The 14693-nt window shown below is 40.7% G+C and overlaps 1 protein-coding gene across 1 annotated transcript in view; it reads left to right on the top strand.

The window, feature by feature from the left end:
- INVS (inversin) overlaps positions 1-14693 on the top strand; it is a 153464-nt gene that overhangs the window by 112045 nt on the left and 26726 nt on the right. The window contains exon 12 of the mRNA XM_041004286.1: positions 1144-1356. Coding sequence (XP_040860220.1) covers positions 1144-1356 — 213 coding nt within the window. The remainder of the gene's footprint in view (positions 1-1143; positions 1357-14693) is intronic.

Genomic DNA, 14693 nt, shown 5'->3' with positions numbered 1-14693 from the left:
ATGTGCTACAAGAATCTCCTCCCCCCCACTACCTGGTTGTCCCTACGCTGTTTACTTAACGATTTATCTTTTCTGTGGTAACTAAAGGATTATTCTTATACTCTAAATCTCTCCATTTGGAGGCCCACTTTTTAAAATTTTACTTAAGAGTTATTTATTTGAAAGGTAGAGTTATAGAGAGAGGGAGAGACAGAGAGATCTTTTATCCACTTGTTCACTCCCCAAATGGCCATAACAGCCAGGACTGGGCCAAATCAAAGCCAGGAGTTTTCTCCTGGTCTCCCACGCAGGTGCAGAGGCCTGAGTACTTGGGGCATCCTCAGCTGCCTTCACAGGAACACTATTAGGGAGCTGGATTGGAAGTATAGCATCTGGGACTGGAAATAGCACCCATATGGGATACTGGCACTTCAGGTGATGGCTTCACTTACAATGCCACGGTGCTGGACCCATGAGGTGTATTTTTATTTCATAAGCATTAGCTAATAGCAATCATGGGTATGACTCTCACAGATACTCTGCTGCAATAGTATTTTTTAAATGAGAAACAGAAATTTCCCATATGCTAGTTCACTCCCCAATTGCCCAAAAAAGCTGAAGCAGACCCAGGCAGCAGGAATTCAATCTGAGTTCGCACATGGATTACAGAAGCCCAATTTCTTGAACCACCACCACTGCCTACCAGGGTACACAGTGACAGGCAAATGGGACAGAAACAGAGCCAGGGCTGGAAGCCAGACATTTCAAATCTAGTACACAAGTAACTGCAGGGCTTGAGGAGGGCTTTGGGGATAGGGTTGGTTAGTTAGTTGGTTGGTTGCTTGGTTGTGGCAGTATTTTTTAGACGGGCACAGGGAATTATTTAGGACATGGAGAAGGAAAAGGTGATCATGTGTTCTCATTAGCCTCCAGTTTGTAAGCTTGTAAGCAGCACTAAGAAATTGATATTGTTAGCAGCTCAAGGTACCTGACTCTTCTGCCATATTCAGCTTTATTTTGTATCCTTCAGAGTATAGAAGGTGCTTTTGCCTGAAATATATTTCACATCCTAGAGTGAAGTTTTCTTCTGATGTGTAATAGTGTTGCTGATCTAAATGTACCTTGAATTACACTCTGAGACTTAAAAATTTCCTCCTGCTTCAGGTACACGCCACTTGACTATGCTTTGCTAGGTGAGCGCCATGAAGTCATTCAATTCATGTTGGAACGTGGTGCCCTGTCCATTGCAGCCATACAAGACATTGCTGCCTTCAAAATTCAAGCTGTATATAAAGGGTACAAAGTCAGAAAGGCCTTCAGAGACCGGAAAAATCTCCTCATGAAGCACGAACAGTTGAGAAAAGATGCTGCAGCCAAGTAAGTGGGAACTGCGGGGACTGTAGGGATCCCTCGGGATTGGAGGAAGGGACAGCCAGCAGAGGGACTCAGGAGAGGATCCCATGGACTTGTGTTTCCCATGCTGTGTCACCTTACCTTTCTGCACACCCTGTCCTCAGAGCACCGAGTCTACAGCAAGCGTGAAAGCAAAGCATCTACTTGGTGCTGGGTCCTCTTGATCTGTCCCCGGTATTCCAGCTCAGGAACGACTGTCATCCATGGAGGGATTTGGGGGTGGGAATGACACCTGAACTACAAAGAGTTAACTGAGTTCATGCTCTTCTTGTGTTTCCTAAAGAAACTTATGCCAATGTCTAATCAGTTTTCCCTAGATGAATCTAAATCTAGTTTCCATTTAATTAAAGCAACCAACTTTCAAAAATAACTCATACCCCTCCCCATTCCTAACCAAATTGAGATGAAATAATTTAATTTTGGACAGTGATTCAAAATGTGCAAAGTAGCCCGTTGCACACTGTAGCACAAAGTACAAAGTAGCCCAAAATGTGCCCATTGCCCATTGCAGTTATTTTACCCCTGTGGTTGATCTCAGACTTTGCTTTGGTTTGCCTTATGCTTGATACCTTTGTCAGGCAGAAGTTTTTAAATATGAGGAGCATCTTTCAAGAGTACTTGCAGACACAAAACTTCCAAGGATAACAGTATGGAAGAAGGATCCCTTCCTGGCTGTATCCTGACTGTTTCCATGTCTTGAGGCCGTCCAGCTCTTGTATGCTTTCAACTCTTTGACTCCTTCCATTTTTGTCTATAAAGAAGAAACATGAATGTAATAAAAAGAAGTTAAAACAATGCAAAATAACCATTAAAGTAATAGTAAGACAACATGAATTATTTTCATGAAGAACTAAATACCACGCTACACTGGAATGCTAACCACAGTGTCTGCCTTGGGTAGGCAGGATTAACGCAAGCATACTATTTTCTGTGACTCTGAGATTACCAGAGTAGGTGGCATCCTAGGAAATATTGCCTATGCTGTTATCTTAACAAGGCTCACCTCACCTCACTTTTTCCAAAGAATCCAAAAATAACCTAAAGCTTTTACACACCTCTTTTTGGTCTACTTATAAAAGTTGCCTGTATGTGAGTGATAACCGTTAAGTAGGTAATACACATAGCAAGTTATCCTAAGTTCCAAATAAGAGTCTCTACAAGGGATGGAATATTGTGGAATTGTCCACCAGTCTTCACACCAGGCTATATCCAAGACCCCTGGTAGATGCCTGAAATCTCCAGTAAATCTAAATTCCATAGAGAAAGTCCCTGACTAGGATGTTGAGCTTAGAATCTCTCAGCTTTATAATGACACAGAAGCAGTCTGAATTGGCAGAAACTGCATTTGATCATGTTACCTTTCCAAGTTTAGTATGTTAGGATGGCATAAATCACTTTCCTTGATGTAGATATGAAAGAAAGCCATTAAAGTACAGTAACTTGTAATGTATTGATGGAGAAATTGAGAAAGAGAAAAATGTCGTATTTCCTAAGGCAGGTATTTTAGAAAACACTATTTATGAAATATGTGTAATCCATGTAATAGCATTTTCAACCTAATACTGCACTCCCTATGTTATTGCCAAAGTAAACATTTCTGTAATTTGCCTGCCAAAGCACTCATTTGAATGTGTATCTAAAAAGACCCTGTTCATGTGGTACATCCTTCTTCCTGGAAGCATCATTTTTGCCCATTTCTTATTTCACTCAACTAATTGCAAATATTTGCTAAATCTCTAATTCTGTCTCACACCTTTTAAAAAGCATATTTCTTATCTGTTTATTTGTGAGACCTCCCATCCAAATTCCCAGAGAAGCCATGAGTAGTTTGGGCCAAAAGCAAGAGCCAGAGACAAACTCCAGGTCTCCATGTAGGTGACAGAAGTTCAGTTCCTTGACTCATCACTTCCGCCTCACAGGGTTTGCATTGGCTTGAAGATGGAGTTAGGGATTGGTGCTAGGTATTGAACCCAAAGAATGTGTATTGAGATGTAGGCATTCTGACTGGCATCTGATTCACCAAACACCCATTCTACAGCATCTCCATACTGAAGTCAGCCCACAAGGTTAACTCCTTACGTTCCTGCCCATGCTTTCCTTTTTTCTACTGAAAAATGTATCCATTTACAATTTTAATTGGTTCATCTCCACATAATTCATTAATCTGAATCACGTCTTGGGATCTCTGATCCCATGTCATTAATTATCTATTAGATATTTCTACTTTGCAATCATTTTGCTACTTACCAACACTTTTATTTTTTAACTTATTTATATAAAGAGAACAGATTTCAAGAATTTCATATATACATTTTAAGCACATAATAATAATTCTTGTTTCTTTCTCCTCCTTTCTTTTTTCTAATTTTAATTTTTATAATAGCACACTTTCACTTTATAGTCACAGGCTTAATTTTCCACAGAAAGAATTCAACAAGTAGAAAATGGAAAGTTACTATTCCACAGGAATATGGACAGGAAACATATAGAATAATCAGTTTCAACTCATTTACATTACATTTATTTGTACTCTCTTAGCTATTAGAAGTCAAAGATGTATCTTTGTCTTCTTAGGTCTGGTTTCACTAAGCATATTTCACTAAACATAATGGTCTCCAGTTGCATCCATTTTGTTTCAAAAGATAGAATTTTATTTTTTATGGTTATAAGGTATTCCACTGTGGGTGTATAGTATATATAGTAAATGTAGTTTGTGTTATATTGTGTGGATCACTTGTACACACATACATACATACATACGATATGTAGTAGATACAGAAAATGTATATGTATGTGAGTATACCATATGTGTGTATGTGTGTGTGTGTATATGTATATATATATGTATCTCACAGTTGACGCACAACTGGCTTGATCCAACATCTTACCAGTAATATTGTGAATTGAACGGCTATAGACATGAGGTTATAGATAACTCTTTCCCTATGCTGATTTCATTTCTTTTGGGTAAATTCCCAGGAGTGGAATGACTGTAAGGATTCTCCATGCAGTCGTTCATGATGGTTGTACAAGCTTACATTCCCACCAGCAGTGAGTTAGAGTACCTCTTCCTCCACAGCTTCACCGGCAGTTCAGATTGTTCATTTCTGGATGACACTCCTCCTAAGGGGATGACATGAAATCTCATGGTGGTTTTTGTTTATGTTCTCCTGATGGCTAGTGATCCTGAGCATCTTTTCCTTTGTCTGTTGGCCATTTGTATCCCATTAATTATTGAGTTTCTTGAGTTCTTTATATATCCTGGATATTATGCTTTATTGGATTATAGTTTACAGTTCTTTTCTTCCGATCCTTCTTTAGCCTCATCAACATGTTGAGCATGTCTTTGCTGTTCAGAAGCAATTTAGCTTGATGTAATGCCATCTGTCTGTTTTTACTTTACTACCTGTGTTTCTAAATTCTATCCAATGAGTCTTTGCCTTATGCCAGTGTCTTCCGTTGTTTCTCCTTTTTTCCTCTATAAATTTGATGGTTTTAGGTCTTAGGTTTAGATCCTTTACATATTGTAAGTTGATTTTTGTTACAGAGTGTGTAAGAAGAGTCTTGGTTCATATGATTCTACATGCAGAGATCAAATTTTCTTTCCTTCCTCCCACTCTACAGAGTTTATTGGTTTAATAACTAGATGAAGTCAAAGCAAAATACTGGTTGAAGGCTGGGTATTTGTGGCTGACCTTTGGGAGAGCTTCAAAGTGAGGATCAGTCAACCTCCCACTGCAGAGGTGTGGCCCCTTAGGATTGGTAACAGAACTCAGAGCCTGGAACTTACATCTGGACAGGTAGACTCACAGAAGAGCAAGAGCCCCAGGAACCACTCTGCCCTAGGAGCCCAGGAACTGCCATGCCAGCCAAGCTTACAACATGCTTAGTCCAAATCTAAACTCAGGGGCTGATACAAAAAGAAGGCAGCAGAGCAGGATGAAGAAGGAGGTGCTAAGGTGTTGGCCAGGAGCATCCAGACCCATGGAAGAGGTTGGGCAGGGATATGGACTATCTGTTACAAGGCAGCTGGCAGCAAGTCTCATACATGCAACTTGATATCAATGCAGTGCATTCATTTGATGATGCCATGGTCGCTGTGGTTCAGCTTCAGCTCAGTTACATTCAAAGTATACATCTCGAGGCCAGAGGGATGACTGACACCTTGAAATTCATGGAACTAAAGAGCAACAAGCCTTTTTTGTTTGTTTTTGGTGGGCAGAAGATCAAACTGTGCTTATCTGCAATTCCTTCATGCCTGTCATCTGCCATGAGTTTCATCTTCCACACGATGGCATTCCTGCTGCCCTTCAACTTGGTCTTCCCCTTCCTGCAGATCATCTGCATACCACTTAATGTTCACTGGGATTGGAATACTCACCTTAGTTTTCTGAATCAGCAGTGAGGGCTTGAAGTTGGACTTGATAACCACCGTGACCTCCAGTTTGGTGGTCCCACTTCCCACACTAGCAAAATCACCTGCAAAAAAAAAAAAAAAAGAAGAAGGATGATGTCCTGAGTGGTGTGATACCTAATAAGGTTAAACTCCTTCTAGTAGAATGAAGCTGATGCTGCATTCAGAGTCAAACTTGCCTGAATCACATAACCGATGAAAGATTCAATCAATCATCGATGGCAGTTGGTTGCTTCCCAGTCTTGCTTGTTGCATCGGCTGTGCCTTTGCTCTGCTTTTCAATTACAATCTTGGCATTCATCCAAAACTTGCACTCAGACATGTCCCTGAGGTAGCTTTTTGTTACCACCCCACCATATACATGTTCACTTGGCCCTTGGCCCTGTGGAGACGTGAACACGTCATACTCTCCAGCACATCAGAAAGAGCTCATTCTAGGGATACTTGATGCCCTCTCTCCACCGACTGATGTGTGTAATCGCCTCGCTTGTGATCTGGGTCTGTCCTCCATGGTAACTCTTCATGCTCTGCTGGGTGATGAAGGTATGGGGGTGAAGTGCCTCTAAGTTCCTTAGGTAGCCAAAGTCCAGCATCTTACCCAGAAATTTACATATGAGCACAGAATTATTCTTGATGTTTTCTTTGCTGATCTTGATGAAGTAGGTGACTATTATATCACACATGTTATAGGGGAAGTTGAAAACATGGCAGTGCCAGATGTTGGACACTTAACACGGAAGAAGCTGGTGCAAGCAGTGTTAATGACAGAGTTGTGCATCTGCTGCCAGACATGCATAACATTGGCCTGAAAGTATCCACTGCAATAAAAAAATAAATAAGTCTTTTAAAATTTTTTTCTTTTTCTTTTTTTTAAATTTTTATTTTAAAGTCAAATCTACAGAGAAAAGGAGACAGAGAGAAAAATCTTGCACTGGTCCACTGCTGAAATGGTTGCAACAGTCAAGCTGAGCTGATCTGCACACAGGACCCTGGAGCCTCCTCTGGGTCTCCCGCATGGTGCAGGGTCCCAAGGCCTTGAGCCATCCTTGATTGCCTTTCCAGGCCACAACAGGGAGCCAGCAAGAAAGTGGAGAAGCTGGGACACATATCAGCATGCCCACAAGGCAAGGACTTTAGCCACTAGGCTGCCACGCTGGACCCAAAACTTTGTTCTCTATCTTTGTCAAACCAATGATTAAGAATATTATGCTACTGTAGTTTTTTTTTTTGTAAGGTCCAATGTATTGCTTTAAAAAATTACTTTAAAGGAAATTTCTTTTTCTTTTTTATTTTTAATTGTCATTTAATTATTACTATCATATTTTTTAGTTATTATGACTTTATGATACACTTCTATGGACTCTGGGATTTCTCTTACTATCTCTCCACATCTCCCCTCCCCCCACTAAGTTCACCTATATTGTTACAATAGTATAGTTCTTCATAAGCAGTCACAAGTCCATCATTGCAGGCATAGACAATGGCAGAGAGTCCAGTGTCCTATTGTCAAGATATAGTTAACACTTTCACTGGGAGTCCATCCTTGATCTAGAAGTAGAGATGTATACTGTATTGCATCCTCACGTCTGGATATGATAGTCCCCATTACACAGTTACTAAACATCCCCTTAAATGAAAAGCCACAATACAAAATCAACAAAGAAGAAAAAGAGAAATTCACGGCACCATGAAGTTAAATAACATGCTACTGAATGACAAATATGTCGCTGAAGAAATTAAAAAGAAAAAAACCTTCTTGAAGAAAATGATGCTATTGTATGATCTGAGTCAGTGAAGAATTTAATAATAAAAAATCGTGTTTTGAAGAAAGGAAACTAAAAATCCATAAGATATAGTATCCGCTGATCTTTGTTGGTGAGATGTGTCTTCTGTAGGCAACAAATAGAAGGGTTTTGCTTTTTTAATCCAGTCTACTTATCTATGACATTTGATTGATGAGTTTAATCCATTTATATCCAGGGTTAAATGAGTAGATGGTAATTTCTTCCTGTCATTTTAGCAATGGTTGTTCGTTGATTTAGTCTTCTGTTGTTATTTTACTGGGATGTTCTTCACATTTGCCTTTGGTTTTGGTGGGTGCTATTCCTTTTCTCTGTCAAGAGAACATCTTTAAGTATCATTTGTAGGGCAGGTTTGGAAGAGGCATATTGTTTTTGCTTTTTACTGTGCAAGAATTTTGTTTCATTTTCTATGACAAAGGAAAGCTTTGCTGAGTATGTTATTTTGGGCCGACAATTTTTTGCTTTTAGAATCTGGAATATGTCGCTACAGTCTCTTCCAGCCTGTAGAGTTTCCTCTGAGAGGTCAGCTGTGAATCTAATTGCCATTCGCCAATAGGTCAACTGATTTTTTTCACATGCACATTTAAGGAACCTTTCCTTATGTTCCACTGAAGAGAGCTTGATTATCCTGTGTCTTGGTGAAGATTGCTTTTGGTGTATCCTGTTGGGAGTTCTGTGCCCCTCCTTGATGTTGTTTCCCAATTCTTTCTCCAGATTAGGGCAATTTTTCATTGTTATTTCATTGAATACATTTTATACCCAGTTTCTCTTTCTGCACCTTCTGGGACTCCCATAACTCTTATATTTTGCCTTTTAATAGTGTCTTTCAATTCTTGAATACTTTTTTTTTTAGCTTGACCCAGCTCTACTTCCAGCTTTTTTGATTGTTTCCCCCTGGTGACAGGAAATATCTTCCAATTCAGAATTTCTTTCTTCTGCCTTCTTTATTCTATTGTTGAGGCTTTCCATTGAATTTTTAATTTGCTCTATTGCATTCTTCATTTCCAATAATTTGGTTGATTTTGTTTCAGCATTGCTATTTCCCGTGTGACATACTCATGCAATTCTTTGAACTCCTGTATATGCTTCTCATTGTTGATAAGTTTTATACTAAATTTTTCTGAATTCTATATTCACCATTTTCTCAGTGTATTCTTCAGTTAACTCTGAGGTCAGCAAGGGCTTTTGCTCCTTTGCAGGGGAGTCTTCAGTAATATTCATTGTGCCTCTGTCTTATTTTGCTCTTGGTCATTGTACTTCTGGTTATCAGGTTCTTTTCCTTGGGGCAGTTGTCTAAGCTGTGTCATTCACAGGTCTACAATTTCATTTTATTTATTCTGGTTGTTACATGACTCTTTGTTCGCAGTCACTTGTGCCACTCCCTCCAGCAAGTTTTTAGACCTGGGTTCTTATGTTAGACTTCCACCAAAGTCTCCATTGCTGCATCTCCTGGCTCACCAGGCTCCACCTCTTGTAATACCATGCTGTACATGGTGCACCATTATCTGTACAACCTTTCTCCCACTTCTGCTTGGAGTAGGTCTAAGGATTAGGGAGACAGCAGGTGTCCTAAATAGCTAGGTTGTTGGTGGTGCTGATCTTGCTGAAACCTGTTAGCCAATAGGTCTGAGGGCCATATGGACCTATTTTGACCCATTCGATGCCACAGTCAGTATTATTTTCCTGTGGGACCAATGCCCAATTTGGCTCTAGTGGGAATGCGGGCTGTGAAAATCCACCCTGTTAGCTCACTACCAGTTTGGGATCTGCTGCTCTGTCTCTACTCCTGGTCAAATAAAACTAACCAGTAGGATGAGCAGTTCTTTGTCAAGGTTCACCTCCTGAGCTCCAGGTGGACTCCCTTTCCCACCTGGCTGCTGGTGGAGCTCCAACCACTGGTGGAGTTCAGATTGCCACTTGCTGAATGCTGCTGGGGTATCTGGTCTTTGCAACACCACACTGTTGTCTCAGCTGCTTTCCCGTGCCTAGCAGCCCCCAGTTCCTCTCTGCTGTCTCTCTGTCCTCTTGTATTTTCTAGAATGTGCTTCACCCTGGTGTGTTTAAATGTGTCCTTACCCTATTCTGGCATCTTGACTCTCCTATTTTAAAGAAACATGCTACTATAGTTTTAAAGATTTATGATCACTTGCAAATGTACTGTATATGAATGAAATGGTCATTTCCCAGTTATTGTCTATAGCCACTGTCTGCATTATCATTGAATTAGGCTCCTTTTGCTTTTTATTTGTTAAACTTCTTTTTGTTTTAAAGATTTATTTATTTTTATTAGAAAGTCAGATACACAGAGAGGAGGAAAGACAGAGAGGAAAATCTTTCGTCCAGTGATTCACTTGTCAAGCATCCGCAACTGCTGGAGCTGTGCCGATCTGAAGCCAGGAGCCTGGAGCCTCTTCTGGGTCTCCCATGCGGGTACAGAGGTCCCAAGGCTTTGGCCCAACCTTGACTGCTTTTCCAGGCCATAAGCAGGGAGCTGGATGGAAAGCAGGGCTGCCGGCAATAGCCACTAGGCTACCACACTGAGCCCGGTTAAACTTCTTATTTGGTGAAGTCATAAGCCTTTTTATTGTAATGTAAATTTAAAGATATTATCTCTAAAAAAAAAGAAAAAAGAAAAATGATTGATAGAAGAGATAAAGGTAGGGAAGGCTAAAGAGAATATCCTTATTTTTTTATTTTATCTATGAGCTGTTTGAATCTTAAAAGTTAAGATAAAACGAAGCAAAAAAACAAACAAACAAAAAGCACAGTGCATTCCATGGGTGAAAGGTCTGGCAGAAATTCTTTTCTTCCATTTAGTCTAATAGGCACCTCTTGAAATCAGAGCAAAGTCAAAGTCATTTTCCAGACATCGACTTCCTGATCCTTGTGGATGGGAAGAGCTTGTGATGCTCCTGCCCCTGCACAGGTCTCCTTTCGCCCCAGAACGGATCCCATTGTTGCCTGATCCCCACACATTACTGGTTTGTCCATGCCTGGGTTCGGGGTTGATGCATCTGACTAACTTGCTCACAGGGCCAACTGATTCATGGGTACTTGATTCTGTGGTTCTACTGCATTTGATTCTGTGTCTCAGAGCTTCAGTTCCCCATCAGTAAAGTGAAAATAAGGTTTCCTAATTCACAATCTTAGGGCTGCATAACTACCCTGGGACTGTATGCACATACACGCATTTTGGAGGATAGGACCCAAAAATTTATCACATTATCAAAGGAGGTCCATGAGTCACAAAATGATGAAAGCTCCTAGACTAAATAATTCCTAAGATGGCTGGATTCCTAAGATCACTGGATGTGATGTGTCAGGTTAAACCACTGCCTGTGACAATTCCAACCCTGGCTGCTCCACATCTGACCTATTCCCTGTAACGCACTTGGAAAAGCAGTGGAAGATGGCCCAAATACAGTCCCGAGGCAGCCACCGGCCTTTCCCGCCACATAGAGCAGGTCAGTGTTGGTGTTATAGAACAGAAACAACACTCCCAACAGGCCATCCAGGTCCTCCTGTGTAAGAGACTCAGAGAGATCGGCCTGCAAGTGTATGGAAGAACTCTGTTTCTTCTCTTCTTTCTTTTCTTTTTTAAAAATGATCCCCGAAGTCCCTCCTATCTCTCACATCCTTAAGTTGGGGATCCTAAAACATGCAGCATTTTCTTCTTCTTTTGAAAGAAAACTAAACAAGCTAATATGAGCAGCCTTTGGTCAGTGACAATGCAGACAGAGGCAGGCAGACTCCTGGAAACCACACACCACCACCAGAATGTCAGGGCTGAACCTTTCCTGTCTCCTGAGGTAATCCACTTCCTCTCACTGGCAACATTCCAGCAGCTGTGTTATCATCTCTCTAGGATATGATATCAGAGATTTTTAAATTACGGGAATATCTGGTCTCGAGGATCCCTTCCGAGTCACAGATTTGGAGAGCGCTCGGTTGTATGTCATTGCTGTCCTCTTCCTGCTGCCTCAAATAACCTCTCATGTCCCTCCTCTCTCGTAGTGACATTCTTCATATGCAGACTTTTTCTCTCCCTGCTTAATTAGTGTCTTCTTTCCCACATCCACCCATACTGTGTATGGAGACCTCTATTTTTGCACTCATCACTTCCAGAACTCACTGTCTGTGGGTGTGTGTGGGGCTTACTCCCCGACTGTCAGTCCCTTGAGAGCAGGAAATGTGTATTCTGTAAGGGTCCTTGAAAACCCGCAAATGAAAAGCAGGAGTTGCAAAATCAGAATATGTGGAACATACATACTATGAAAAAAACTATGCTTTTTCTGCAAAATAAACGGATACTTTGAACTTCCTCGTGTGCTTTGCTCTCCAATGCCAAGGGTTTATTATGTAGTAAGTGTCCAATAGGTACATGTTTAATAACTGCCCCCAGTATGGATCTAAGAGTTTCTGTAAGTCGGCTTTTGTTTCTCCATCTGACAAACGGAAGGTAGTGCCAGGAACTCTCTTAGGTCTCTTCAGTCCTAACACCATCAATCTCTGGAAATGTACACTTTAACTGGGTTGCCTCTCTCAAGGCAGTGAAAATAGAACTCTTTTGTTCTCCTTGCACTCTGGCAGTTACATATGTGTGCATTTGGTTTTCCAAATTCCTGCATATTGATCATGGGAAAATTTTCTTTTGATAGGAATGTAAGTTTTGAAAGAAACAAAAGCAAAGGCGTTCACTACCGCATATGCTTGAACATGGGACCATGTTTCTCTAACCTGTTGGTACACCTAAGTTATTTACAACCTCATGTCCACCAGATTCAGAGAATACTAACAATAACAAATATTCAATTTCCAGTGAGTTAGAGAAAGTAACATTTTTAAATCTGCCTCTATTATTCATTACATGTGTATTAGTCTTCAATTTATTAAAAAGAACTTTTATATATTACTTCTCCATCTTAAAAATTTTTACATGCCTATAGAACCATCTGAAACATAAGATGAGTTTAGATTTTCCCCCATTTGTACAAACAAGATAACCAAGATTTGAAACAAGTGCAATGGATCAATTGGCTAAGTTGCCACTTGTAAGCACTGGCATCCCATATGAGCACTGGTTCGAGTGCTGGCTACTATACTTCCCATCCAATTCCCTGCTTGTGGCCTGGGAAAGTAGCAAAGGATGGTCCAAAGCCTTGGGACCCTGCATCCTTGTGGGAGAACCAGAAGAAGCTCCTGGCTTCTGGCTTCAGATCAGCATAGCTCCAGCCATTGCAGCCTTTTGGGGAGTGAACCAAAATGGAAGATCTTTCTGTCTCTCCTCTTTGTGAATCTACCTTTCCAATGAAACAAAACAAAACAAACAAACAAACAAAAAAAAAAAAAAACAAGATTCAAAGAAAGTTAGCAACTTAGCTGGTAAATGGCCCAGCCAGGTATACACTTAACTCTTCCAACATCCACTCATTGGTTTTTCCAACAAAGTCAGCACCTTATTACTTGCCACAAACCCACAGAAAAGTTCATACCTCACTTTTTCTGTGGAACTTGATTTACATGAGGCACATGCTGTTGTTATGTAAGGAGAAACATAATTACTATCAAAGTAACTTTTTTAGTAATTAGCTCACTGTATGATTTAGTTAACATTTTTCCTAACCGCAAGTAAATAGCCTGTTTCTCGCTTGGAAAAGATGAAGAAGCCTAGACAAGTAGTTCTTGATTAATTTGTATCCATAAATCAAAAACATCTGTAAAACACTGAGGGCCTATTGAATAGATTTTTTTGTTAACTTTACAATCCAGAGTATTGGAATACATTTAATGTACATATATCAAATTATTTTTATGGCCCCCTTATGTTCTTCGGTTATCTCTTGCTGCATTAGCAGGTACCCTAAAACTAAATGGCCTAAGTGGCTTAAAACAACAATCAATGTGTATTAGCTCACACCGCTCCTGCTGGTCAGGGATTAGGGAGCAATTGCGCTGTGTAGTGCTGGTTCAGGGTCTCAGATAAGATCAAAGACATGATGTTGGCTGGAGCTGCTGCTGGCTAGGCTTTCCTGGAACTAGATCTTTCCAAGGTAGCTCACCCACGTGGCTTTTGGCAGGAAGCCTCAGTTTCTCCCTCAGATAGAGTGATCAAAGAGATAAGAAAACCATCATGCCTTTCATGATCTACCCTCAGAAGTCACACCGTAGTTTTTACGACCTCCTGTGGGTCACACAAGCCACGCCTATTTATTCTAGGAAGAGACTTTGCAAAGGTGTGAGTACCGGGAGATAAACATCAAAGCCCATGGGGAGGCTGGCAGTCATGGCCAACCTGTGGCTGCTTCCTCCTCACCCCCAACTGACATACGGTGAGGGAGGTAACAGAGCTGCAGCAAAGATCAGGACTCGGAAGCAGAAATGAACTACGGAACTTACAGGCCTAGAAAAGAGTGCCAGCTGGAATCAGGGCCCAATTTTTTAATAAAGATGTATTTATTTTTATTGGAAAGGCAGCTTTACAGAGAGAAGGAGAGACAGAGAGAAAGCTCTTCCGTCCACTAGTTCGCTCTGGGGATGAACTGATCTGAAGCCAGGAGCCAGGAGCTCCTTCCAGTATTCCCATGCGGGTACAGGACCCCAAGGCCATTCTCTGCTGCTTCCCCAAGCCACAAATAGGAAGCTGGAAGGGAAGTAGAATAGCTAGGACGTGAACAAGCACCCATATGGGATCCCAGCTCATGCAAGGCGAGACTTTAGCCACTAGGCTATCACACCAGGCCCCTGACCCTATCTTCTCCGTCTCTTTTTCGAATTTTTCATACCAACTGAATAACTTTGGTTCCTTTTTCTGGTGTTTGTGTCCTAAACTTTACAAGTAAAATAAGCCAGTTTTACAATGTAGCCCCTTGAATATTAAATATCTTTCACATTCCATAGTAAACTAGAGAAAAAATGTTTTTTTTATTTCAGGACATTCATTGCATTAAGGACTAAATGTTACACTGGAAACTATTGTACAGTGCTACTAGTGACTACCTAATGGAATGTGCTCAACATCTGTATATGGCTCCCTTCATTTTTTCACTTTTTACTTATTTATTTTGATTCATTTGAAAGGCAGAGAG

This window comes from Ochotona curzoniae, unplaced genomic scaffold (genome assembly GCF_017591425.1).
Source record: "Ochotona curzoniae isolate NIBS_2020 unplaced genomic scaffold, NIBS_Ocur_1.0 scaffold_3208, whole genome shotgun sequence".
In the NCBI taxonomy this organism is placed as follows: Eukaryota; Metazoa; Chordata; class Mammalia; order Lagomorpha; family Ochotonidae; genus Ochotona; species Ochotona curzoniae.
This window is presented reverse-complemented; position numbering and strand designations above follow the sequence as displayed.